At 60.5% G+C, this 26,543-nt stretch overlaps 1 protein-coding gene across 7 annotated transcripts; it reads left to right on the forward strand.

Moving 5' to 3' along the window:
- Nucleotides 1–413: 413 nt before the first annotated feature.
- On the forward strand, nt 414–26,543 carry PLXNB1 (plexin B1). Of its 7 annotated transcripts, none has more exons than XM_074344933.1 (38): nt 414–862; nt 5,291–5,343; nt 6,039–7,151; nt 7,874–8,056; nt 8,379–8,507; nt 8,631–8,731; nt 9,036–9,168; nt 9,442–9,598; nt 9,895–10,003; nt 10,078–10,186; nt 10,587–11,270; nt 11,476–11,598; nt 11,791–11,913; nt 12,233–12,326; nt 12,413–12,585; nt 12,741–12,892; nt 14,334–14,439; nt 14,613–14,749; nt 15,052–15,228; nt 15,451–15,622; nt 15,803–16,045; nt 16,772–16,948; nt 17,026–17,174; nt 17,612–17,712; nt 17,801–18,018; nt 18,146–18,324; nt 18,454–18,520; nt 18,716–18,862; nt 19,617–19,785; nt 20,062–20,165; nt 20,241–20,325; nt 20,544–20,728; nt 20,868–21,028; nt 21,112–21,259; nt 23,230–23,294; nt 23,436–23,511; nt 24,456–24,530; nt 25,813–26,543. In XM_074344933.1, the coding sequence occupies exons 3-38, from the start codon at nt 6,045–6,047 to the stop codon at nt 25,915–25,917; spliced, it is 6,423 nt and encodes a 2,140-aa protein (XP_074201034.1). In that variant the 5' UTR covers nt 414–862; nt 5,291–5,343; nt 6,039–6,044; the 3' UTR covers nt 25,918–26,543. The 7 variants fall into 7 exon arrangements, with proteins under 7 accessions (XP_074201034.1, XP_074201031.1, XP_074201033.1 ...); XM_074344930.1 differs by having other exon boundaries at nt 414–651; nt 756–862; nt 5,291–7,151; XM_074344932.1 differs by lacking the exon at nt 414–862 and adding an exon at nt 1,523–1,644.

Below are 26,543 nucleotides of genomic sequence, written 5' to 3' on the forward strand. Positions count from 1 at the left end.
CCAGAGGCCAGGGATGAGGGAACTGGGTAAGGGGTGCCATCCTGGGGCAGATGAGGTGCTGAGTGCCGGGACCCAGGTGCTGGAAGAGAGGGTGGAGGAAAGGGAGCAACTTGAGGAGTTGAGGAGGGAGAGTTTGGAAGGTGGAGTTGGGTATATGAGAGTGAAGGCAGACTTGATCAGGGGCAGGTGGGAAGAAGGTGCCTGTGGTTTAGCTCTTTGGCCAGTAGCCAGTGTGGATGAATCTTCTGGTTGAGGATGTGGAGGCTCTGGGGGCTTCCAGGGTGATCTGTGCGTGACATACTGTGCCTCCCAGGAGGCTGTCCCCAGGGCCTTGAGCCAGAGTCCTCCAAAAATCCTAACTGGAAGAGCTAGGCTCCTGTGTTTGCCACGGGCAGGGCAGGGCTAGGCAGGGTGGGAAGGGCTTGGTAAAGGGCACACCTGGGCCTCGGGAGAGAACCCAGCTGTTCCTCCTTAAGGCCCAGGTATTTACTGGTGAGGGAGTCCAGACTTGCCCAAGGCTTCTCAGCTTGAGGTGGGTCCAGGTCCAGGTCTGGGAGGAAAGAAAGGAAATGTGCCCTTGCTTGTGCACTTTTTGTAGCAGAGAGCCCTCCTTTAACAGCTGGCTAGGTGTGGTATCCCCTCCACTTGGAGGTGAGCAAATGGGCGTGTGTGTTTGGGGGCAGGGGTCAAGTTACTTGGCTTAGTGATGGCGCAAACCCAGGCCCAACCCCAAAGCCTGCACTCTTCCCGCACAGCCCGAGGTGGGGGCCGGAAGGAGAGGTTGGCTGTTTGGGAGTCCTGGAGTGGGGCCGGTTGGCAGGACCGGCTGCGGTGGGAAGGAACGCGGCGCCTAGGAGTTCAGGTAAAGAAAGTTGGAGGAGGACGACCACAGGAGCAAGGTACTGGACGGGAAAGAGGGAGCTGGGGCGCTGCAGAGCGGGGGTGGTGATTAGTGAACAGGCGGAGCAGGTGAGGAGCATGGGTCCACCCGGTGCTGGCAGGCAGAGGCCCAGGAGCTGCACCACCACACCTGGGGGTGTATAGGGGGATCCCCCTCCCCCCTCCAACCCCTCCCATCCTGGAAAGTTCTCGATTCCAGTTCCCGCGCGGCGCGCAGGTGAGGCTGCGGGCGGGGCGGGGTAGACCGCCCTCGGGGCTCCGCTCCTCATCCTCCTCCCGCTGCCGACTGGTTGCCGTGGCTACCGCCACGGTGCAGCCTGCCCCCCCGGCAAGGGAGGGGTCGAGTCCCCCGCCCTCGGCCAGTGCCGAGCCCGCTGGGCTGGAATGCGGGGTTCCCGGCGGCTCGGGGCCGCGCACCCGGCTCTCCCGGCTGCTTCCGGCCTGGCCTGGGCGGCGGGCGGGGGGAGGGCGGCCCGGCAGGCGAAGGGGGGGAAGGAGCGGAGCCGGGCCCGGCCGACGCGGCTTTGTCTTCTTTGTTCCCGGCGGTGGCAACGCCGCGGCGGGAGGGGCGGGCAGCGGGCGCAGTTTTCCGCCCCTCGGTCTCCGGGTAACAGCTGCGGCTCCGCCAAACCCACCTCCGGGGGGGGGGACCGCGGTGGGGGCGAGGCCGGCGCGCGCAGATCCTGAGCCCGGAGCGGCCGGCGTCCGCCTCGGCGCGCTCGTCCTGCGGGGCCCGGCCGGGTGGTGAGTGCGGGGCCTGGGGCCGGGGCGGTGGGGCCGGGGCGAAGCGGCGCGCCCCCGGGGCGGAAGGGCCTGGAACCTCGATGCCGCCGGGTCGGGGCACCCCGGGTGAGTGGTGGGCGGCTTCGGTCCTGAGAGTTGGGACCACACTTCTCCGCGCGAAGGGAAACTCTGGCGGCTCCGCCTGTAACGCGATTGGGAGACTGAGGAGGTGGAGCTGCTCCTCCGCGCCCCCTCCTCGCCGCCGCCTCAGCCGGGGACCGGCCGGCCTCTTCCCCGCCCTCCCAGGACCACTGGTGGGTCCTTGCCCGGGAGGAGGGAGGAGGGTCGGAGAAGAGCCGGTGCGGAGGTCGAGGCTTTCCCTCTGTAGTGACTGCCCTTCCAGGCTGCGCTCGGCGCGACTGACAAAGGCAGACTGTGAGCCCCCTGCCACACACCCCTGAGAAGGGGAGTCTCCACCTCTGTACACAGCCGGTGGGTGATTGATAAGCACTCCTTGAGTCCTCACCGGTGCCTGTAAATGGTGGCCTCCCCACCCCACCTCAGCACGGCCAGCTGGGCAAGCACCGTGCTCCTGCGCTGTCAATGAGTAACTTCTGGGTGGCCCCTGGGAGCGGAGCAGTGGGGTGGAAAGGAAAAAGGCCAGTTTCCCACTAATCCCCTTGACTTGGGAAATGAGGGCTGAGATAAGAACTATCTTCAGGTGTGAAGGACAGAGCTTAGGAGCTCCTTTGGGTGGTGAAGACAGCCCCAGGAGGGCAGGGAGAGATGTTTGCTCTTTGCAGACAGAAGTTGGGCAACCTTGGGCCCTGCTGAAGAGGTCCAGAAGAAGGTGGGCCCAGAAGAGATCTCAGGGCAGACCTAGGCACAGGCAGAGCTAGGCTTGAAATCTGGGGAGTGGGCCAAAGATCTTAGCTGTGTAAGTTGGGGACAAGAGGCCTGGCTCCAAACCAGCTCTCTCAATCTGCTCTGGCTTGGTCATTAATAAAAGTGGGGCTGACACTTTGTCCTTCAAGGGGGCCAGGTGGTTTGGAGAGGGTTGTGGGCCCCCTATCTCCCCTGACTATATTTCCTTGACTGTAAAATGAGGATTCTTTCAACATGCAAGGAGCATCTGCTCTGTGCTGAGGTTTGTCCTGGTTTTACTGGGGCCTGTGAATTGAAACCCACATTATCTGTCTTCAGGGAGCTTCAATTTCAAAGTAGGAGCATGGAACAGGGAGAATACTCTTGGTGTCCTGAATGGTCAGAGCAGTCTTGCCTCCCATTCTACAAGTGGGAAATTGGAAGCTCAGAGAGCCCAAGGCGGAGTTACCAGGCACACCAGGGTAGAGGCTGGGATGTCCATCCCATCCACCACACGAAGTGGGCTCCTCAGGAGTCTGGAAGGACAAGGGAGGCTTAATGGGAAAGAGGGGGAGTGGGCATTCCAGGCAGCGGGAACAGCCCCTGTGGCGGCACAGAGGAGTGTGAAACAGCCCGCAGTTCAGGCTGGCAGGAACGAAGAGCATTTGTGGGGGAGCACTGGCCTGGATCTCATGGGAGTGTGGACTGGAGGGGCTGACCTTTATCCTTCAGGCCCTGGGGTGCCTCAAAGACCGGCGGGAGGGATGTACTCTGATTCTGCTTGCAGTTCCCTTGAGGTGGGAAGGGGTAGGCTGGAGAGGCTGGGGTGACTCTGTGGCCCGTGGCAGAGGTTAAGCGAAATGCATGTGGCCAATAAGGAGGAGAAAATGTCACTGCCCTTCTTTTCCTCCTCCTCCCACCCATGGTATGTGGGGAAGGGCCAGGGTTGCTCGGCCCTGTTTCAGTGATTAAAGAAGCCTGATGCTTTTCCCAGAGCAGGCAGCCTCTCGCCTCCTCTGTGGACTGGCCAGGAGCTGTTCTGATCCTGCCCGTTCTCCTCCTGTGGATCACTCCACCCAGTTGTGATTTTACATTCGGGGAGTGTTTTGGTTGCTGCCCCTTGAGGGCTGGAGAACTTTGGCACGAAGTCGGCGCTGAACAAATGTTTGTAAGCGAATGAAGGGGTAGACCCTCTGCCCAAGCGAATCCCTTGGCGGGTGATTGCAGGAGAGACTGAGCAGTAGCTGAGGGCAGGAGGTGGTCTCTGCCCTCCTCAGGCAGACCCTGTCTTCCCAGAAGAGGAAACTTTCTCCCCCATCTGTTGGAAATCAGGTGGGGGGCCTTCTGGGAAGCCTGGCCTTGCTGAAGTCCTGGGCTTCTCACCGGGTTCACGATTCTCCCTGCCGCCCCCTCCTCCTGCCCCCTCCATGGCAAACAGAGGCTGCCTTGTTCCTGCTCCCATAGAGCGGCCCTGTTCTCTGCACACTAAAAATGGAAACCCCCAAGCTATTTTGGGAGCAGTGCCCAGCCAGGCTGTGGCCACAGCTCCACAGCTCCCACCAGGCTGCTGGACTCTCCTCCAAGCCCCAGCCCTGCTCACTCAGGGGCAGTCTCAGGAGCACCCTGGGGAGGGGGCTTGATGGAAAGAGCCAACCTGGTCCCAGGGAAGCCTGCTGGACACTATACATAGGCAGACCGGCAGCTGGGTGGCAGGAGGGACTGGGCAATGTGGCCTGGGCTCAGGCACATCGGGGAAGTGTCTCCTAGCCTGCGATGCACGGCCTGTCCCAGCACTTTGCCAACCTTGGTGCTCCTGGCTGGGAACCACCAAGGTCTGGGGAAAGTGGTGTTGTTGTGGTTTCCTGGTCCCAACAGGCTTCAGGGAGGGCTTGCAAGAAGGGGTCTGTGAGGGGAGCAGGTGTCCAAGGTCTGGGAAGGTCCTGGGGGTGCGGGGCACAGCTGGGCATGGTGACTTCCTCTAGGGTTACCCCCACCTCCCACTCCCCAGCCCTGGCTCTGCTCTGACCTGCAGGAGAGGAAATAGCAAGAGATGGCCTGGCTTCCACAGCAGCTCTGGGACTTAGGGCTCAAACCAGGGAAGTGGGCGTGCGTCTGTGTGGGGTCTGAATGTGGCCGGTGGTGTGTCTCTCTGGTGGGTGGGTGTGACATGTGCCTGTGTGGAGTGCATGTTTCTGTGTGTAAGGAGGTTGTCTCTGGATGTGTCTCTGGATAGTGTGTCCGGGTGGGGTATCTCCCTGTTTCTGGGTATGTGTCTCCGTGTTGTGTGTGCAGGTTGTATGTGCATGCACCCACGTGTTTGTGTGTGGGGCTGTGCATGCAGGATGGGTGGTGTGCTTGGTGTGTGCGAACACGTATCTGCTTATGTGCTGGTGGCTTGGGCTAAGCTAGCCCTGGTCCTACATGGACGGTGTGTACCTTGGGGCCTTGAGAGGGCAGTTTGGGCAGAGGGTGAGAATGGGAGAGTGCCGAGAAGGGACTGCGGGGGGGACAGGGCAAAGGTGGGGGCCTGACTGGGCCCTGCCAGCCAGGGGCTCCTTCCTAGCTGCCCTTTCCCAGGCCCCAAGGCTGCCTGGTTCTGCTGCCCTCCCCCTCCCTGTGGGCTCTGAGGAGACGTCCCCTGTGGAATGTGTTTGGTGGCCTAAGGCCAGGCTGGGCCCAGCTCCACCAGCAGACTGGGCAGCGCGGAGGGGGACCTTTGTGCTGCCTCCACGTGGGGAGCCCAGGGCTCCCACAGGCTTGCAGCCCAGCCCCCAGCTTCATGCTTTGCTCTCTTTCTGGCTAGGTGACTCTCACACAGGTCATGCTGCTGTCTCCTGATCCAGCCGGCCCTGCCAGGTGAGCCTGACCTCGCACGTAGGTGTCTGGGAGCAGTGTGACTCCAACCTCTGCTGAGGGCGCTGCAAGGTGGGGTCCAGCCTTTCAGGCCCTGTCCCTAGCAGCCTTAACCCCCTTCAACTCCCCTCTTTTCTCCGGCCTTTTGGGTTTGTGGTTACTACCTCTTTGGATTCTTCGCCTAAAAGGTCTTTCATCCCATTCTTGCCCTACTCTTACAGGCAGGTGACCCATGGGACCTCGCCCTCCCTTCTGCCCAGGAAACTGACATGTGTGCACAGGGGTCCTCTCCCTTCTTGATGTTCTGGGTCCCTTCCCATCCCCTGCTCTCCTGCCCCTTCTAGGCCCTGTCCTTAGGGGTGGGGTGTTTCCCATGTTTCTGCTCTTCTAGCCCCTGACCCTCAGACCCCATGGTGACATAGGGCAGGGTAGTGGGGGTGGCGTGCAGATCTCCTGAGAGAGTAATTCTTGCCAAGAACAGGCAGCATTGAAATTTCTGGGAAGGTCTCTCCTGACCTGTTGCTAGTGTGTGGTCCTGGGGCCATCCTAACCACAGTGACATCTAAGCCTGGTCCTCCCTGCTCCTCTGCCTCAGGTTAGGAGGGGCACCTTGGCAGTGTCACACTTCTGTCCCTCACCAGTGGTGCCACAGTGCTCAGGTGGCCACATGAGCCCCACTCGACCTCTCTTCCTGCCAGGTGACCATGCCTGCCCTCGGCCCAGCTCTTCTCCAGGCGCTCTGGGCCGGGTGGGTCCTCACCCTCCAGCCCCCTCCACCAGCTGCTTTCACTCCCAATGGTACGCATCTGCAGCACCTGGCACGAGATCCTGCCTCAGGCACCCTCTACCTAGGGGCTACCAACTTCCTGTTCCAGCTGAGCCCTGAACTGCAGCTGGAGGCCACTGTGTCCACTGGCCCTGTGCTAGACAGCAGGGACTGTCTGCCGCCTGTGATGCCCGATGAATGTCCCCAGGCCCAGCCCACCAACAACCTGAACCAGCTGCTCCTGGTGAGCCCGGGGGCCCTGGTGGTGTGTGGCAGTGTGCACCAGGGGGTCTGTGAGCAGCGGCGCCTAGGGCAGCTCGGGCAGCTGCTGCTCCGGCCAGAGCGGCCTGGGGACACCCAGTACGTGGCTGCCAATGACCCTGCCGTCAGCACCGTGGGACTGGTGGCCCAGGGCTCCGCTGGGGAGCCCCTCCTGTTTGTGGGGCGGGGCTATACCAGTAGGGGTGTCGGGGGTGGCATTCCTCCCATCACGACTCGGGCTTTATGGCCAGTGGACCCCCAGGTTGCCTTTTCGTACGAGGAGACGGCCAAACTGGCTGTGGGCCGCCTCTCCGAGTACAGCCACCACTTTGTGAGCGCCTTTGCGCGTGGGGCCAGCGCCTACTTCCTGTTCCTTCGACGGGACCTACAGGCTCAGTCTAGAGCCTTTCGTGCCTATGTGTCCCGCGTGTGCCTCCGGGACCAGCACTACTACTCCTATGTGGAGCTACCTCTGGCCTGTCAGGGGGGCCGCTATGGGCTGATTCAGGCTGCAGCAGTGGCCACGTCTTCGGAGGTGGCCCAGGGGGAGGTGCTCTTTGCAGCCTTCTCCTCAGCTGCTCCCCCCACTGTGGGCCGGCCCCCATCGGCAGCTGCCGGGGCATCTGGAGCCTCTGCCCTCTGTGCCTTCCCCTTGGATGAGGTGGACCGCCTTGCTAATCGCACACGCGATGCCTGCTACACCCGGGAGGGCCGCGCTGAGGATGGGGCCGAGGTGGCCTACATCGAGTATGATGTCAATTCTGACTGTGCACAGCTGCCCGTGGTGAGTCCCAGCACCGCCCCAGCCCTTCCCCATCTCTGAGGCTACTGGCCAGGCATTTACTGCCAGGGTGATCAGGTCAACCGTTGTTAAGTGATTCCTTTGTGTCTGGGTGATGGAGGGGTACCTTATGGTAAGAATGGCATTTAGGGGGACAGAGGAGCCAGCTGTGCAGGGGTGGGCTTGGACTGGGCTCTGAAGGGATGGTATTTGTGTAGGTGGACTGAGGACATTTCAGGTTCTAGGGTATGGGGCAGAGACAAAGAATGGGAGGGGGATGAAACCTACTGTTTGAGGTTCTTGAGTGAGAGAAGCAGGTGAGGTTGAGACTTGTTTTGTTCTAGCCTCAGGATGGATAAAAAGGGAAGAAGTCACATGTAGGGGGACTGAGTCAGTGAGAGGTGGGAGGGGACTCGGGTGAGTGGACCTGGAGATGAGGATGCAAAAACTGTAAGAGGCTTCGGACAAATGGTCCAGGAGACAGCTGAGCACAGGCCAGGGATGGGAAAAAATGGGTCCCAGACAGGTGGGGATCAAGAGATGGGGAGGGAGCTGCTGCAGACTGAGGCAGCTGGATATAAGCCACTGAGGCAGGCCTAAGGATGCAGCTGTAGGGGAGCTGAGAGCTGGCAGAGAGGCTAGGGAGTGGATGGGGTTGTCCAGGGAGGATGGGCCAAAGGAGGTTGTCCAGGGAGGGCCTTGCTTGTGCTACTTGCTGCCTGCAGGACACCTTGGATGCTTATCCCTGTGGCTCAGACCACACGCCCAGCCCCATGGCCAGCCGTGTCCCCCTGGAAGCCACGCCAGTTCTGGAGTGGCCAGGGGTTCAGCTAACAGCTGTGGCAGTCACTGTGGAAGATGGACACACCATTGCTTTTCTGGGTGACAGTCAGGGACAGCTGCATAGGGTGAGTCCACTGGAGGTACTGGGCCCTGCCCCAGAATTTAGAGGGGACAGGCTACTGGGGACCCAGACTGGGCAGAGCTACGCTTGTGACTCCTGGGCCTGGGATGTGGGATCTGTGATGGGCCCCGGGCTCCAGGCTGGGAGAGATGACCTCTGCTCCTCTTTTTGTGGCTGGGTGGTGTTTATGTGTGACACCCCAAACCCCACCCCAGGGCTGGGTGGACTCACCTGTACTACTTAGGATGAAATTCTATCTGTGAATTATTTTGTTGGGATGAGGGGAGAGGGCCTTGGGCCTCAGACCTTGTGGTCTCTGATCTTAGGTCTACTTGGGCCTGGGGAGTGATGGCCACCCTTACTCCACACAGAGCATCCAGCAGGGGTCTGCAGTAAGCAGAGACCTCATCTTTGATGGGGCCTTCGAGCATCTGTATGTCATGACCCAGAGCACAGTGAGTGCCAGTTGCCAGCCAGGGCATGGCTGCTGGGAGGGGCCTTGGGCGGGCCAGAGGAGCCCCTGGTGGGAGAGCCACTGGTGTTGGCTGGCTGGCCTCAAGTTCTCTTTGCTGCCATAGCTTCTCAAGGTTCCTGTGGCCTCCTGTGCTCAGCACCTGGACTGTGAGTCTTGCCTGGCCCACAGGGACCCATACTGTGGGTGGTGTGTGCTCCTTGGCAGGTCAGTGCCCCACTGACCCCAACTTCTTTCTCAGCCCCACCCCTCACCCCAACCTCATGCCCTCAGTGTTCCTGCCCATCCGTGGTTCCTGGTCCTTGGCTCTCAACCCCTGACCCCCGGATCCCCCAATCCCCTACCCTCGCTCCTGTCCTTTACCCCGACTTGCCAGGCATGTCATGACCCCCTTGAGCATCCTACCCCCTTGAGCATCCTACCCAGGTCCCAGGATTGTAGATGTCCCCGCCCCATGAGCTGCCAGTGGTTCCCAGAGGGTCACAGATGGACTCTGGTCACTCTTGCCCAGGTGCAGCCGCCGTTCTGAGTGCTCGCGGGGCCAAGGCCCAGAGCGCTGGCTGTGGAGCTTCCAGCCTGAGCTGGGCTGTCTTCGAGTAGCAGCCTTGAGTCCTGCTAACGTCAGCCGAGAGGAGAGGAGGGAGGTGAAGACCAGAGAGGCGGGGCCCTGGCGGGGAGGGCTCTGGCAATGGGTTGAGACCTTGGATTTTGGTGTCAGATGCACCAGATACTAAGTGGCCTTGCCCGGGTCGTTTATCTTGGGGCTGTGCTTTCTCCATCAGTTACTAACCCGGCTGGAGGTTTGTGAAGGCTTGGGGGCTGGGGCCACTGGTGCCTGCCCACATTGGGAGCCCATAAACTTGAGCCTGATGTGCTGCCCAGCGGCTCCAACGGTGTGTCCTGGTGTCTCTTGGCAGATTTTCTTGTCGGTACCTGACCTGCCACCCCTGGGGCTGGGGGAGTCTTATTCTTGCCACTTTGAGGAGTACCAGAGTCCTGCCCTGCTGACCAGTTCTGGTGTGATGTGCCCCTCCCCCGACCCTAGTGAGGCCCCAGTGCTGCCGAGAGGAGCCGGTGGGTGAGAGAAGGAGCCAGCCCAGGGCCTGGGAGCCCCACCCTCCTCCCATCTTGCTCCAAGGGTGTGATCTGGGAGAGGTGTGAACCCAGGCAAAGGGCCCTGGAGCAATGCCTTTCTCTTTCCCCCTCTAGTCCCCAGTCTTCTCAAGTCCCCATTTTCTACCCAGTGAACTGTCTTTCCTGATCCTGGGTGCCCTTTCCGTTTGGGGGTGCTAAGCCCACCGTGGGTGGTCTCTCGGGGTCTGAATGCCTCTCCCCACTTCTCAGCCCTGGCCCGCTTTCCTGCTTTGCAGACCACATCTCCGTGAGCGTGGAGCTCAGATTAGGCGCAGTTGTGATTGCCAAGGCTTCCCTCTCTTTCTATGACTGTGTGGCAGTCACCGAGCTCCGGCCGTCTGCACAGTGAGTTCCTCACCCCGACCCCAGCCCTGGGCCGCCCTGTGGAGACCCCTGCCCCATGGCTGTGCTCTGTGTAGGTGCCAGGCCTGCGTGAGCAGCCACTGGGGGTGTAACTGGTGTGTCTGGCAGCATCTGTGCACACACAAGGCCTCGTGTGATGCCGGGCCCATGGTGGTTAGCCAACAGGTGAGCCTGACTCCCGGCCGGGCCCCACGGGGGTTTGGGGTCCCCGTCATGAGGGTTCCTCTGATGGCCCAGGGTCTGTGTGTCTGCCCTGTGTGCTCTGTTGTGAGCACCTGAGCTGCTGTATGTGACAGACTAATTGGAGGACGGCTGTGGACGTCCCACCTGTTTCGGGATAGGACGATTGTAGCTGAGAGGCAGGGAGGTCTGGGCCTCGCGCAACACAGATGCCCCTGGAGCCTGCCCTCCCCCTTCCCATTCCCCTTCGGAGAATTAATGGGCTGTTTTTGTTTCTCTTCTCCTTGGTCTCCTTTCCTCTTAACACACCCTTGCCTGCCTGCCGCCTGCTCCCGCGCCTGCCTGCTGAGTGGCCCTTCCTGTCTTTCTCTGCCTCCCCCTTCAGAGCCCGCTTCTCTCCCCAGCCTCTCCTGCAAGAGATGCACCCACCTCCTTCCCACCCGCAGCCCCCAAGGCCACGGTCACCCCAGCTCCTGACACCCTTCCCCTGGAGCCTGGGGCTCCTTCTACAGCCTCAGCCTCGGATGTCCCCCCTGGGGCCAGGCCTTCCCTGCTCAGTCCCTGGGGGCCGTGGGCAGGTCCCAGCCCCACACCTGCCTCGGCCTCCACAGAGACACCCTTCTCTGAGGACCCTTCTCCCAGCCCCCATGATGGACCTGCAACTGCTGTCCCTGCCCCTACGGCCCTCGGACCCATGGCCACACCCGAGGACCTCTTGGCCTCCCACCCATCGCCCTCAGATGTGGCAGCACTGCCCCCTGTCCCTGCAGAGCCTAGCCCCGAGGCCCTCCCCTCTGCAGTACCCCTGGACCAGCCCCCCGGCACTGCTCCCGCCACAACTTTCCCAGGGGCCACTGGCTCCACGAAGCCCGCTCTGGACTGGCTCCTGAGAGAAGGCGGCGAGCTGCCCGAGGCGGACGAGTGGACGGGGGGTGACACGCCCGCCTTCTCCACTTCCACCCTCCTCTCAGGTGATGGAGACTCGGCTGAGCACGAGGGCCCTCCCGCCCCCCTCATCCTCCTGTCCAGCCTCGACTACCAGTCTGACACCCCCGGGCTCTGGGAGCTGGTGAGGCCCAGCCCAGGAAGGAGGCCTCGGGGGAGGGGATTGGGGCAGATGCAGCTCCTTGCCCACATTGCGATTCTGCAGGGAAGGGATCTAGGGGAGGGTGAGGTCCACTGCCTTGTGCTGGCCTGGCCAATGGGGTTCTGCCTGGGAAAAGGCTGAGGGGATGGGTGGGCTCCATAGACGGCCTCATGCTTGGTGCCTGCAGGAGGAGGTGAACTGGGGGGCAGGCTCCTGCCCTTGTGTGGAGAGCGTTCAGGGCTCCATGCTGATGCCAGTCCATGTGCAGCGAGAAATCCGGCTGCTGGGCAGGAACCTCCGCCTCTTCCAGGTGAGCGTGTCCTGTTTGCAAGGGTCATTGTAGCCTCCTTGGCTGTTGGCAAATTATGTATGAGCCCTGGGAAGCAGGGGGAGGGCATGGCCTCAAGTCTCAGTCCCAACCCAGGGACTGTGCTGGGGGCCTGGCGGGGCTCACCAGGCCCGCTCCTGAAGCCGCCTACACAGCTGTGTCCTCTGCACCCAGGATAGCCCAGGAGACAATGAGTGTGTGATGGAGCTGGAGGGGCGCGAGGTTATGGTTGAGGCCCGGGTCGAGTGTGAGCCGCCTCCAGACACCCGGTGCCATGTCACATGTCAGCCGCACCAGGTACAGGTCATGAGTCCTGGGTGGGCAAGGGTACACTGGCACGGGCTGGCTACTGACCTCAGCTGGCTGCACCACACTTAACCCAGCCTGTACTCTGTGATCCCAAGTATCCCATCCCTGACTTCCAACCCTGTGCCCCATGGGGTCCTACATCCAGTCTCTTACCTCTGACCCTGTACCCCATGGGGTCCTGTATCCCAGCTCTGACCTCTGGGCTTGTGTTTCTATGAGTCATTTTGGTCCTTTCTCTTGACCATGCCCTCCCCAGGCCCGATGCCTCCCCCAGCCCCTGGCTCTGACCCCACTCCCATTTCTCCAGCTCAGCTATGAGGCTCTGCAGCCAGAGCTCCATGTAGGGCTGTTTCTGCGTCGGTCCGGCCACCTGCGTGTGGACAGTGTGGATGGGCTGCATGGTGAGCGACCTGGGGCTGCTGGTACTGGCTGGTGGCAACGGGGCTCTTCCAGGCCTGCCTCTCACGTTCGTCTCTGCCATCCCCAGTGGTGCTCTATGACTGTTCTGTGGGACATGAGGATTGCAGCCGCTGCCAAACCGCCATGCCCCAGTATGGGTGTGTGTGGTGCAAGGGGGAGCGTCCACGGTGTGTGGCCCGGGAGGCCTGTGGCAAGGCTGAGGCTGTGGTCTCCCAGTGCCCGGCACCCCTCATCCACTCGGTGTGTTGCAACGCTGGCACGTCCCTTGGAGGGGGTGGGGGCTGCTGTGGGTCTAGGGGGCCAAGCGGTAGGAGGCTGGGGCTGTCTCTCTGGGCTGCCAAGGGGACAGGTGAGTGGAGGTGAGCTGTCCTTGAGCTGTCCTTGTCCTGGAACAGGTGGAACCTCTGACTGGACCTGTAGACGGAGGCACCCGTGTCACCATCAGGGGCTCCAACCTGGGCCAACATGTGCAGGACGTGCAAGACACTGTCAGGGTGGCTGGAGTGCCCTGTGCTGTGGACCCTCAGGAGTACGAGGTGTCCAGCAGGTGAGTGAGCTGGACCAACAGGAGCAGGGGACACCCCTTGGGCTCCACGGCTGGCTTTCCTGCTCAGGGCACCCCCCCACTACTTGTCTATGCTCCTGTGTCACCTTTTCCTTGGTTCTGGTCATAGTGCTGCAGGGCTGGGGTTGCCATTGAGGGCCTGGAGCATTTACCTTGGCTGCATGCACAGACCTGCAGGTTCCTGGCCTGGAGCTCAGTCACTGCCCAGAGCTGATAGGTGACTCTGCTTCCTGGCTCCACCTAGCTGTTGTCATCTGGCTTTACGTTCCTGGACGTAGCTGTGGTAGCAGGATCCTCATATCCTAGACGGCTGGCCCCAGGCTGGCCCTCCCACCCACTGACCCTTCCCCACACACTGCCTTGGGTGGGCCCCTCAGTGGGTAGACTTGCTGAGTGCCAGGCCCCTCTGTCCAGTCCCTTGTCCCCCAGTCCCAGGGCTCATGGTTTATGGAGGTTCTGGGACATCATAACCTGGCTGGCAGTTGCAGGGTCCCAAAGGTGCATGCACACCTGCCAACATGGCCAAGAAGACACCTGCAGGTAGCAGGTCCCAAACCCGCCGAATATCAGGGTTATCTGGAGACCCTGTCCCAAACCCCTAGAACAAGTCCTTAGACCTCCCCAACAAGAGGTCTGGATCAGTAGGCCTGTGTTGGGGCCCCAGAGTTTGTATTTTCCATAAGACTTTGCTGGAGTATGTTGTTTCCCCCAAACATCTTATGACTGAGAGCTGGAGGTGACTGTCTAGACTGTTAATGATTCTAGAACCACGAGACTAAAGTAATTGCTAAACTGATTTATAAAGTGATTAAAGTACAGTCCAGCTGAAGCCTCTCCCTGGTAGTTTACACATCACTTGTTCTGTTTCCTCGGGGCTTTTGCAGTGACCGTGACAATGGCACAGAGGCGAGCCACCGCAGGCTTCACATTCTGGGAATTAATTTGCCCCGAGCTTCTGTTTCCTGGCTGAGAACCAGCATTTCTTAAATTGTTCACTCTCCCTTCACATCCATTCCCAGACCCGACTAGAGGTTTTCGGGAACTTTTTTTTTCCATGAAGATTTCAAGATTTCCGCCACTTTGCACGTGGTGCTGTGCATTAGGTAATGGCGGCCGGTTAGGCCCACTCATTAGCTCAGCAGCTCACCCCTACCACCAGCCTTATGGGGCGCTTTTGTAAATTTGTGCCCTGCAGAGAAATTCCTCCTTGTCAAGGGGCAGTTGAATGATTGAACCACGAGTATTAATTCTCAGATGCTAAAGCCTTCTGGTTTGCAATAAGGAATTCCTCTGAAGCAAGAGGATCTCTGTCGATCTCAGGAGCAGGGAGACCACGTGATGTAGCGGGGCAGGGAAGGGCAGCCAGGTCAGTTGGAGGGGCCCTCAGTAAGACCTGGCACCCCAGCTTGCCCTCTGCCCACAGCCTCGTGTGTATCACTAAGGCCAGCAGGGAGGAGGTGGCAGGCTCTGTGACAGTGGAGGTGCCAGGAAGAGGACGCGGTGTCTCAGAGCACGACTTTGCCTACCAGGTACCTGACGGCTGAGTCCCCCTCAGCTGCCGATGGGCTACCCCGTCAGGGGGCTCCCTCTAGCTCACCTTATTGGGGCTCCCCACCCTGGGGCCTTCGTGTGTGCCTCCAGCTTCCCCTGCATCTGTTTCTGGCCTGATGCCTGTCTGCTCCTCCCTATCCCCTTCCCACAGGACCCGAAAGTACATTCTATCTTCCCGGCCCGAGGGCCCAGAGCTGGGGGCACCAGTCTCACCCTGCACGGCTCCAAGCTCCTGACTGGGCGGCTGGAAGACATCCGAGTGGTGGTTGGAGACCAGCCTTGTCACTTGTGAGGGCCTCTTCCTCATTCTGCAGAGATCCATGGGCTCTAGGGAGAAGACGGAGGGTGGGATGCCAGGGAGAGCAGACAGGGAAGGCCAACTTGGCTGCGTCAGAAAGCGGCCAGACCCTCTTAAAGCTGGGGCTGTGTGGGAGTGCAGCCTCTAGCGTCACGTGTGAGACCGCAGTCAGTGCTGAAGGGCAGTGAGCTGAGGCCTGAGTGGGTCCCGTGTTCTGGAATCACCGCTTTCCCCTTCCGGTGTCCCCTCCAGCGCGGCCTGGCCCACCTGCCCCTCTGACCTCCTTCCCTAGGCTGCTGGAGCAGCAGGCAGAGCAGCTGCGGTGTGAGACCAGCCCACACCCGACACCTGCCACACTTCCCGTGGCTGTGTGGTTTGGGGCCACTGAGCGGAGACTTCAGCACAGCCAGTTCGAGTACACATCAGACCCCAATGTCACCTCTGCTGGCCCCACCAAGAGCTTCCTCAGGTGCTGGGCCAAGGGCATGGCTGCAGGGCATGCAGTGGGGAGGTCTTTGCAGCTCCAGGACATGGGGGGTTGTAGCCTCTATGTGGGGATTTCTATTCCCATGCTGCTGGTTAGGGGAGGGCCATGCAGCTTCAGCCTGGGGCTGAGCTAACGTGAGGGACTGGGCTGTGCCCTAAATCTTGGTTCACAAACACCATAAGCAGCTCATGGGTTCTGTTCCAGTGGAGGACGTGAGATACGGGTCCGTGGCCAGAATCTGGATGTGGTACAGACACCAAGGATCCGAGTGACTGTGGCCCTAGGAGCACCATGGCCGGGCCAGGGGTTTGCGCGGAGGCGCCGTGTGATCCCGGAGACAGCATGCTCCCCCGGAGCCTCCTGTGGTGGCCTTCATGTAGGACCCCCATGGGTACCCTCTGCCTTCACTGGGCTGGCTGTTGCTCACCTCATCCTTCACCCATACTGTGGACAACAGCCATGGGTGGCGGGTACCAAAGGAGGCCATGTCCCCGTCTTTGCTGGACCCCTTCTACGCACCCCTTTGCTGACCCTCCCTGTCCTCCCCCTGCCCTAGTTTGAGGAGCTCTGCCACGTGAACTCCTCCCAGCTCATCACGTGCCGCACACCGGCCCTCCCAGGCCTGCCTGAGGACCCCTGGGTCCGTGTGGAATTTATTCTTGACAACCTGGTCTTTGACTTTGCCACACTGAACCCCACCCCCTTCTCCTATGAAGCTGACCCCACTCTGCAGCCCCTCAACCCCGAGGACCCCACTGCGCCGTTCCGGCACAAGCCTGGGAGTGTGCTCTCTGTGGAGGTACTGCTGCTACTGGGACACAGGGGCCCCCCAAATCCTTCCCTTTGCCAAGTTGTACTGCCATGTGTGGTTGGGGGGTGTGACAGCAGAGCCAGGGCCGGTTGATGGACGTGGCGAGTGCTGACAGGGTTGGTGGTGGGTGCCTTTCCTGACTCACCTGGCAGGGGCTTGGGTCCTGTGGCCTAGCACAGTCCATGGCAGGTGTCTGAATGACAGTATGTAAGTGGCTTGACACATGGTGGTGGGGCGGCGTGGTACACAGACACCTGGGCTGATGTGCATTTGGTACCTGTCTCACATGGATATGCACTTGGTGTGTGTTCTGACACAGGCAGTAGGTGGGCACTCCTAAAGGCTGTGAGTAGGCAACCCATCGTCACCCACCTGGGGGGCCAACAGACACAGCAAGGGCTCCCCTTTGTTAGGTCACTGGGCAGGATTTGGGGACAGCTTTAAATTCTCTAGGCTTTTATGCGTAGACAAGTTAAGACTTGAAGAAGAATAGAGAGGGACAGAGAAGGATCGAGGGCAGCTTGGAAGACATCCCCGGGACTGTCCCCTGCATGCAGAGCAGGGCCAGAGGTGCTGAGGTACTGTCAGCCTTGCTCCTGGAGGTGGGTCTCAGGACCATCCTGCCCACATTTGGGGAGGTAGGATCTGAGTGACCACCAGCTCCTCCCCTTAGGGAAGAGTTCTGAGTAATCAATCAGTGACCCTGTGTTCCAGGGGGAAAATCTGGACCTTGCAATGTCCAAGGAGGAGGTGGTGGCCATGATAGGGGACGGCCCCTGCGTGGTGAAGACACTGACCAGGCACCACCTGTACTGCGAGCCCCCAGTGGAGCAGCCCCTGCCCCGGCACCACGCCCTCCGGGAGGCACCGGACGCTTTGCCTGAATTCACGGTCAGTGGGCGGGCCCTGGGACAGGCCAGGCATCGGGCATGTGCTGACCCCGTGCTCACAGGCGGCTTCCTGTGCAGGTGCAGATGGGGAACCTGCGCTTCTCCCTGGGCCACGTACAGTATGATGGCGAGAGCCCCGTGCCTTTCCCCATGGCAGCCCAGGTGGGCTTGGGGGTGGGCACCTCTCTTCTGGCTCTGGGTGTCATCATCATTGTCCTCATGTACAGGTGGGTGCCACCAGATGTGGTCAGGTCAGGGTGGGCCGGAGGGTGTGGCTTGATTGGGAAGGGGCAGGCTTGACCAAGGGTCAGCACACACTTCCTGTGAAGGGCTAGAGAGTAACTATTTTCAGATTTGTGGGCCAGACGGTCTCAGGGGCAGCAGCTCAGCTCTGCCATTACAGTGCAGCAGCTGCAGACTGTACAAACACGTGAGCAATGGCCGCATTCCAAATCTTTATTTACAAGAACAGGCCAGGGGCCAGAGTTGATCCTATTACAGTTTGCTGATCCCTGGGCGGATGTGACTTTCCTGGGGTGGGACAGGCTAAATTCTTCTGGCCAGGCCCTGGCTTGGCTGGGTGAAACCATGCTGGCCGAGGCCGGACTCGGTGGGACCCAGCAAGGGTTCCAGCCTTCCCAGTCCCAACCTTGGTGCCGAGCAGGAGGAAGAGCAAGCAGGCCCTGAGGGACTATAAGAAGGTGCAGATCCAGCTGGAGAATCTGGAGAGCAGCGTGCGGGACCGCTGCAAGAAGGAGTTCACGGGTGAGACTGCAGCGACACCGCGCTCGGGACTCTGCCTGCTCCCTGCACCTGCGGTCTGTGCCCAAACCCGGCCTCTTCTGCTCAACAGACCTTATGACTGAGATGACCGATCTTACCAGTGACCTTCTGGGCAGTGGCATCCCCTTCCTCGACTATAAGGTGTATGCTGAGAGGGTCTTCTTCCCTGGGCACCAGGAGTCACCCTTGCACCGGGACCTGGGTGTGCCTGAGAGCAGGCGACCCACTGTGGAGCAAGGGCTGGGGCAGCTCTCCAACCTGCTCAACAGCAAGCTCTTCCTGACCAAGGTGCCTGCCCCACCCCCATCTGGACCCTCCTGGGGTGGGGGTGGGGGTCCCCTTACCCTCCAGCCCTGTCCCTTCTCAGTCCTTCCAGTTCTGAATCTGCCCGCCCGCCCCCTCTCCCTGGCACCAGTTCATCCATACCCTGGAGAGCCAGCGCACCTTCTCAGCTCGGGACCGCGCCTATGTGGCATCTCTGCTCACCGTGGCGCTGCATGGGAAGCTTGAGTACTTCACCGACATTCTGCGCACCCTGCTGAGTGACCTGGTGGCCCAGTACGTGGCCAAGAACCCCAAGCTGATGCTGCGCAGGTCTGTGTTCCCGTCGGGAGCAACATGGGCCGGGCAGCTGAGGATGGCTGGAGCCCAGAGCTGTGTCAGGCCCTCTGGGCCTGTGTCCCTACCTGCTGACTCCGCCCCTCCTCTTTCGTGTCATCCCAGGACAGAGACCGTGGTGGAGAAGCTGCTCACCAACTGGATGTCCATCTGCCTCTACACTTTTGTGAGGGTGAGGGAGGCAGAGGCGAATGGGATACCCCTCCAGGGAGTCAGGACTCTAAACCACTCAGCTTGTGCACCCCTGCCCAGCATGTCCTCGGTCACCTTAAGCCTTCTGTACCCTACATCCTGTCCCCTTCCCCAGCACCTCCTTCCCAGGCTTGTCATCTGCCCCAGGGGCCCTAATTGCCTGCCGCTCCCCCAGGACTCGGTAGGAGAGCCTCTGTACATGCTTTTCCGTGGAATTAAGCATCAAGTGGACAAGGGCCCGGTGGACAGTGTGACTGGCAAAGCCAAATACACCCTGAATGACAACCGGCTACTCCGAGAGGACGTGGAGTACCGTCCCCTGGTGAGGTGGGGGGAGCGTGTGTGAATGCATGAGGGTGAGGAGGGAGACCACGTGTGATTGTGTGGGTGTGTGTGTCTGGTTTGAGCCAGCCTGACTTCTGGCTGTCTGCTGGGTAGAGGCTTGAGAGCCAGATCTTGAGGATAGAGCCTCAGAGGGTCCCAGGGTTGGGATGGGGTCAGGGTGGCCACTGCCAGGGTCTGGGGAGTAGCCAGCCCTGCCAGGAACCAGTGCAAGTCTTTGCTGTGCCAGAGCCTGAGTGTTTGCCTGACCACGTGTCCTGCCAGGGCTGTGGTTGTGCTCGCCAGGCCAGGAGTCACCCTGGCAGACCTGCCCATTGCTTCCCACTGGATTCACTTTCCCTTTAGTGGCCCACGTAGAGTTCCTTTGGCAAAGTCTCCCTCAGGCTCTGCTCCTCTGGCTGGTGGGGACTCTACTTACATGGGCTTCCTCAGGTGTCTCAGTCTGACCAGCTGAGCAACGATCCTGGGGATCAGAATTCACAGGGACTTGTGCTCCCTCGTTTCCTCTGCCATTCACCCCACAGACGCTTACTAGTGCACTGTGCTGGGGGCTGATGCCAGAGTGGAGGGAGCCCCTGTTCCTGGGGAGGCAGGCAAGAGAAAAGACAAAATGAGGGACTGTTTGGTGCTTGGAGGTCGGAGGCAGTGACTTTCTCATGGGTTGGCCTTGGTCTTGCGTCTTGTTCTTCCCACGTATGGCGCGAGCCCTGACTGCTCCCACGTGTCCTGTATAGACCTTGAATGCTCTGTTGGCTGTGGGCCCCGGAGCAGGAGAAGCCCAGGGTGTCCCCGTGAAGGTCCTGGACTGTGACACCATCTCCCAGGCCAAGGAGAAGATGCTGGACCAGCTTTATAAAGGAGTGCCTCTTGCCCAGCGGCCAGATCCCTGCACCCTGGATGTTGGTGAGGGTGGCAAGGGAAGGTTGGCCTGGGGGCCCCCAGGGCAAGGCTGGCCCTAGACTAGCTCTGCGGAGTCGGCTTATCACCTGGGGGAGGTGGGATGTTGGGAGTGGGAGCAGTGGAATACCTCTGCAGGGTTGACCTTTCACCTGGTGAGGGGCCCCTATTTCTGGTCTTTGGAGAAACTGGGTGAGGCTGCCCCTGATGGAGGGGCTGGTGTCCCTGTGGAGGAGGGTTCCACTGCAGGGAGGATGTTGTGAAAGCCCTTTGTCCTTGCAGAATGGCGGTCTGGGGTGGCTGGGCATCTCATTCTTTCTGACGAGGACGTGACTTCTGAGGTGCAGGGTCTGTGGAGGCGCCTGAACACCCTGCAGCATTACAAGGTGGGAGGGGTGGGAGCTGGGGGAGGGCTGTGGTGGGGTACAGCTGCTGGAGGGGTCACCAGCTGTGGTTAGCAGGTCCCAGACGGAGCCACTGTGGCCCTCGTCCCCTGCCTCACCAAGCATGTTCTTCGGGAAAGCCAGGATTATGTCCCTGGAGAGAGTGAGTACCACCCATCTCCACCCACTGCCATCACGGTCCTCTACCCTCGCTCTGCCCAGTCTCTCGTAATGGGGGAGGGTCCTCCAGACCCCAGTGTGGGCTTGTGTCTCCTTCCCTTACACCTAGAGAAGCCCTCAACCAGGTGCCCACTCCCGTGTGTTGGCAGGACCCTGGGGCCTAGGGCAGGGGACACCTGATAAGGGGTGACAAGCTGTAAGGTCTTGGCACAGGGACTCCAATGCTGGAGGACGTGGACGAGGGTGGCATCCGGGCTTGGCACCTGGTGAAGCCAAGTGAGGAGCCGGAGCCACCCAGGCCTCGGAGGGGCAGCCTTCGGGGCGGGGAGCGCGAACGAGCCAAGGCCATCCCTGAGATCTACCTGACCCGCCTGCTGTCCATGAAGGTGGGGCAGGGACGGGACAGGCAATGGGATTTGGGGAGGGTGTGGGGCTCGCATGGGCCTGGTGTCACAAGGCATCTGAGGTGGGGCTGGCTGAGGCCCTCTTGCTGACCGCACTTCTTGTTCTTCCCTTCCTCCGCAGGGCACCCTCCAGAAGTTTGTGGATGACCTGTTCCAGGTGATTCTCAGCACCAGCCGCCCCGTGCCACTCGCGGTGAAGTACTTCTTTGACCTGCTGGATGACCAGGCGCAGCAGCACGGCATCTCTGACCAGGACACCGTCCACATCTGGAAGACCAACAGGTGGGGGGTGGGGGGGGCCGGTACGTACAGGGTCTCCTCCTGCCCCCACCGCACACTCATCAACCACGCCTGTCCCCCCGCAGCTTGCCGCTGAGGTTCTGGATCAATATAATCAAAAACCCGCAGTTTGTGTTTGACGTTCAGACATCGGATAACATGGATGCAGTGCTCCTGGTCATTGCACAGACCTTCATGGACGCCTGCACCCTGGCTGACCACAAGCTGGGCCGGGTGAGCCAGTCAGGATGGACCCGGAGGGGATGGGTGGGATGGGGCAGTGGGGCTGGGGATGGATGGTGCTGTGTGTGTGCACAGAGTCCAGGTGCCCCTGAGAAGGTCAAGGAAGAGGATATGGGAGGCCTTTGACTCCAGGCCCCAGGCCAGGCTTTGTCCCTGGGCTCCCTAGGAGGTGGCCGTGCCTCAGTCTTCAGGGATGAGCAAGAGCAGAGGGCACGTGTGCCGATTCACAGTGTTAAGACAGGGCAACAAGTGCAGCCTGCGGTGGCTGGGGCGAGGAGTGCTGGCTGGTGTAGCAGGAGGCCAGGGCTCACCCCGAGGGCGATAGGGAGCCACTGAGGGCCTGGGGACAGGGTGGAAGTGGTCAGACCTGAGAGTTAGGTGGAGCCTCCTGGCAAGCATGCAGTGGATGGACTGGAGCCTGGAGTCCAGAGAGGAAGCCTGTGCTGTCCCTGGGACGAGCGGTGGCCAAGTTCAGGCTGGGACAAGAGGGTACAGGGTGGGCAGAAGCTGTGGGTGGGACATGGGGTGAGGGGGACAGGGAGCAGTTACCTGTGATTCCCCAGGCCTCTGGCTGTGGTGAGCTCAGACTTGGAGAAGGTGAGCCCGAGGTGTTGCTGGGTTACCAGCTGGTTTCCTGGTGGAGACATGGGTTCTACATCACAGAGCAGCCCCAGGCTGCCTGGGGGATTTGATTCCTGAGGGCAGTGGAGTTGTCTGCCTGCCAGTGCAGTCCAGGGAGGGCCAGGTGTGGAGGGATGTGCCGACATGGGAGCTGGGAAGCACAAGGAGAAGTGGTTGGGGCCACCTGGTAGCTCGGAGGGTGGGGGCGTGTTGTCACAGCAGTCAGAACCTAGAGAGTCCTGTGACAGATACGGGGTCACTGCAACTGCTCAGGCACCTAGCGGCAGGGCCCTGTGGCTCCGCAGGTCCATGAATGGACTGCTTAGCCCAGTCCCCTGGGCTACAGTTGGCCTGGGACCTCTTGAGAGATCTACCTCTATATCCTATGAAGAAGTAAGATGGAAAGTTCTACTCTATAGTGCTGTCTTTTGGGAGCCATTCTTGCTCTGTGTGCTCTCATTACTCTGCCTACAATGAGCTGAGAGCCACAGGGCACACCGAGAGCCAGGGGACACCTCCAGGGGGTGTGCTGTGTGGTGTCTGGGTTCTTTGCCTGATCTTCACGCTACCTCCCCTTTCCGGCAACACTTCAGATGCTTCCTGGGTAGCTCAGGAATAGTGCAAACCAGGATGCCAAGGGCTGCCCATGGAGAGTTGGGAAGAAGCAGGCATCCTGCATCAGGTTCTGCTCACTGGGAGTGGCACGCCCTTGTCTCACCCTCCCAGCAGCTATAGGATGAGGCTGTAGGTCCAGAGAACGTAAGTGTACTGCCCGCAGCTGTTGGGGCTGAGCTAGGATTGGAGCCCAGTTTGGTGGTAGAGGATGTGTCTGGGTGTGTTAGACTGTGGGCCCTGGTCTGAGAGACTGCTTCAAATCCCAGTTCAGCCACGCAGGAGTGAGGTGTTCTGGAGCAATGTAACTAAATCTGGGGGCTAGTTTCCTGATTTTTAAAATGATGACATGGGGGAATGAACAGCACATGGAGAAGCAGTATTAGGGCTCCACACGGCACTGTACCCTTCCCGTCCTGCCTGCCAGGTCCCTACTGGGTCTAGGTGGAGGCTCATGGAGCTGAGATGACCTTGGAATGAGGTGGGGGGAGGCTCAAAGTGCCAACAGCAGAGACTGGACTTTGGCGGAGGGATGGGGATGGAGTTGGTCTTAGCAGAAGGAATGGGCTGGGGTGACCAACCCATCCTGGTTGCCGGGGAGCAAGGGGGGTGGTTCATGTGATTTGGGACTTTAGTTTTAGACCAAAACAGTGCTGGGAAAATTGGGTCACCTGGTCACCCTAACGGGCTCTCATCCTTTCTCTTTCACTGTTCGCTGCTGTTGCCAGGACTCCCCCATCAACAAACTTCTGTACGCTCGAGATATTCCCCGTTACAAACGGATGGTGGAAAGGTACGAGGGAATGGGATTGGGTCTGGCGGTGAGCAAGTGGATGAGTTGGGGGTGTTTACAGCTGGGGCCCAGGCATGGGCCCGGTTGGGTGAGGAGGGGGTTTGTTTGCCTCGCGGCTGCCGGACCCATGATCTCTGGCAGGTACTACGCAGACATCAGGCAGGCTGTCCCCGCCAGTGATCAAGAGATGAACTCCATCCTGGCCGAGCTGTCCCGGGTACGGCCCTCTTTCTGCTGCTTGGGTTGGGCACAGGCCTCCAGCCACAAGGTTCCTGCCCCCTTCACAGTGCTCCTTTGCAGGGAAGCCCTTGGAATCTCAGCAGAGTGTTGCAACTGCCTCTGTAAAGACCAGGGCTCCCGTCGCATCACAGAGCAGCAGGGGTATTGCCCTGGCAGCTGCTCCCTAACCTGACTCAGCCAGGGGCTTGGGTGTCTGCAGCCCTCTGGGGTCTGTGTACGGTAGTTCCAAGGCAGCAAGGTGGCTGGGATTCAGCCGCAGGACTGCCTGGGTTGGTCTGTCAGTGTCTTCCTACTGCTTTCCTTGGTGATGTAGACATGCCCCCACCTACTCCTAAAACAGCCTCCAGATATATGCTCTGCGAATTTATAAACAATGTTTCTGAAACCATGATGATCACAACAGTAGCAGCTACAACTTGGGGCTGTTGCTCTGTGTGCGTGCTTTGATTATCTTCTCATTTGATTCCTGTAAGAGCGCCACAAGTTAGGTGATACCAATTCCATTGTCCTGATGAAGAGGCTCAGATGTCCCCATGGAGGGGCCTGGATGTGACCTCAGGAAAGACTTGAGTGAGATCAGAACAGGACTATGCTGGCTCACAGCTTCTGAGAAGCAGCTGGGGCCTCCAGAGTGAGAGAAGCAGGGCCCCAGTTGAGACCCCAGACCCTGGTGAACCTGCAGACTTGGGGTGTGTACACAAAAGGGGGCCCTTTGGCTCTGTCCTGTCCTAGGAGAGCACACCTGGCCTGGGATCCCTGGTCTGTGGAGGGGCTCTGCTTCGCGCTGCAGGGCCCTCCTTGTTCCTTCCTCGACCACCCAGCCCTCTTTCTCCTTCATCCCTTTCTCTGGGGTCCTGGGCCACCTCAGGTGGCGGGCAGCACCCCTTTTTTATCTCAACTCTTGTCTCTTCTCCTCCCCAGAACTACTCCGGAGACCTCGGGGCCCGAGTGGCCCTGCATGAGCTCTACAAATATATCAACAAATACTATGATCAGGTGGGCAGAACCCGGGGTGGTCATGACGACGTGAGAGCGCGTCTGGCTCTGTGACTCGAGTGTGGGGCCTTGGGGTTTCCCCCAAGCACAGAGTGGGGGTGGTGCTGGGCCCTGGGCTCTGGAAGTGTTGGCTTTTGAGGTGCACTTCCTGGTATTGGCTGGGCTCTTGCATGCTATGGCCCTCCCCATCCTGGCTCAGCAGGGCTCCTGGGTGTGGTGGTGGTGGTGGTGGTGCAGGGCTGGGGATCTACCAGGGCCTGGAGATGGTGTGCAGGACGCTCTGGGACAGGCACACAGCTGCTACTCTGCCCTGACCTTGCACTGCTCAGATCTCTACCTGGGTCCGCATGTGGAGTGTGTTGTGCACGGCCACCTCTGTGGGTGTGGGCCTGGCTGGGCTGCATGGGCTGCCAGAGAGGACGGTCCAGGCACAGAGGCTCAGGCAGGTGAGGGTACAACGGAGCTGATGAGGGGGCTTTCTGGGCTTGGCCTCAGCATCAGAGCACCCACCAGTCAGCACACTGAGTGCCTGCTGGAATCGTCTGCCCAGACATTTGTGGGGCCCGAGGGATGTGGTGGCTCTTGCCATTCAGAGGTGAGGGGCCTGCCACGAGGTCCATGCCTGGAGTGGGGACAGTCTTGTGACGGAGTGATGCCCAAATATAAAGTCCAGGCACTGTGGCCTTGCTCTGAGCAGCGTGGGCCCTGGTGTGGGAGGCGGAGCTGGGTGACATACCTGTCCCCATGGCCAGCAAGCCCCTCTGTTCCCGCCCTTCCCTGTGGCAGCCCCTCTGTTGTCCGTGTTTGCTCCGTGCCCGTCTCCCCTCCAGCGAGCCCCCGAGGGCGGGCTGCTGAGTCCCTGCTTCTTGCTTGGCACTTGGCATGTAGGAATTCAGGACTTGCTTCTTGCCTGGTGGGCAGGGGAGCCAGGCTGGGTGGAGTAGGGCTTCTAGAGGGTTCGTGAGGAGAAGACCAGTGTGGTGGGTGAGGTTGGCCTCCACTGAAAACAGTTTTACCAGGGGAGGTGACACTCATTACCCGGTGCTGGGTGCTGAGTAAAGTACTTCATTCCCCACCGCACTGATCCTTTAAACCCTGCAGTCACTCTGCTGCCATCGTCCCCTCCCACCGGGGGGCCCTGGGGACATGAGGTGGCTCAAGGGGTTTTGGGGTCTCCTACCCCCAGTTGGCTGCGGTGCCGGGGGAGGCCTATGGAAGTCTGCGGCAAAAGCAGGCGAGAGGCTGGCGGTCTCCCCACAACGAGCTGGTCTCTGCGTTTCAGATCATCACTGCCCTGGAGGAGGACGGCACGGCCCAGAAGATGCAGCTGGGCTATCGGCTCCAGCAGATCGCAGCGGCTGTGGAGAATAAGGTCACGGATCTCTAGGGACTTGCGAGCCCTGGCCTGACGTCGCCTCAGCCCCCGCTGGGCAGCCCCGGAACCACGAGGGAGAGACCACCTCCTTAGATACCTGTAGTGCCTGCCCAGCAGACTTAGTGGAAGGTGGCTCCCAGTCTCCTGGTGGCTCTGGCCTGGGCCGTGCTGGACGCCCCTCGCAGCCTGGGGCCTTGAGGCGGATGGGGCGGTGCTCAGCCTGCTCCCTGAGCCCAGTGACCCTGTGGGCCGTTCTCTGTGTGACGTCAGTCTGCGGGGAGTTGGGGACTAAGGGCTTCCGGCCCCAGGGGAGACTGTACCGTTCCTGAACACTGGCCTTTATCTCAGCGGGATCCAGAGAGGAAGGAGGAGAGCCCCCACGTCTGTCCCGCCTTCCTCCTCCATCATCCCTGACCTCAGTTCTCCTGCCTCTGGCCTTGTTGCTGCTGCCACGTTCCTAGGTCCGAGAGATGAATGCCTTTCCTGGGCTGCTGCAAACGGACCCCTCAGCAGGGCTGGCTGCCTCAGGGCCAGCTTGCCTCCGAGGCAGCCAGTGGTGAGGGGCGTGTGCTGCAGGGGGGCCTTGGGGAGAGTGGTGGCCCCACTGACCTGGCTCTTCATTAAAGGATAACACACTG

The sequence above is a fragment of the Camelus bactrianus genome, chromosome 17 (genome assembly GCF_048773025.1).
Source record: "Camelus bactrianus isolate YW-2024 breed Bactrian camel chromosome 17, ASM4877302v1, whole genome shotgun sequence".
Lineage (NCBI taxonomy): Eukaryota > Metazoa > Chordata > Mammalia > Artiodactyla > Camelidae > Camelus > Camelus bactrianus.

Coding starts and splice junctions, on each gene's coding strand:
- PLXNB1 (XM_074344933.1), top strand. CDS start 6,045: ATGCCTGCCCTCGGCCCAGCTCTTCTCCAGGCGCTCTGGGCCGGGTGG. Junction 23,512..24,455: donor TCCTGGCCGAGCTGTCCCGG/GTACGGCCCTCT, acceptor TCTCCTCCCCAG/AACTACTCCGGAGACCTCGG. Junction 24,531..25,812: donor TCAACAAATACTATGATCAG/GTGGGCAGAACC, acceptor TCTGCGTTTCAG/ATCATCACTGCCCTGGAGGA.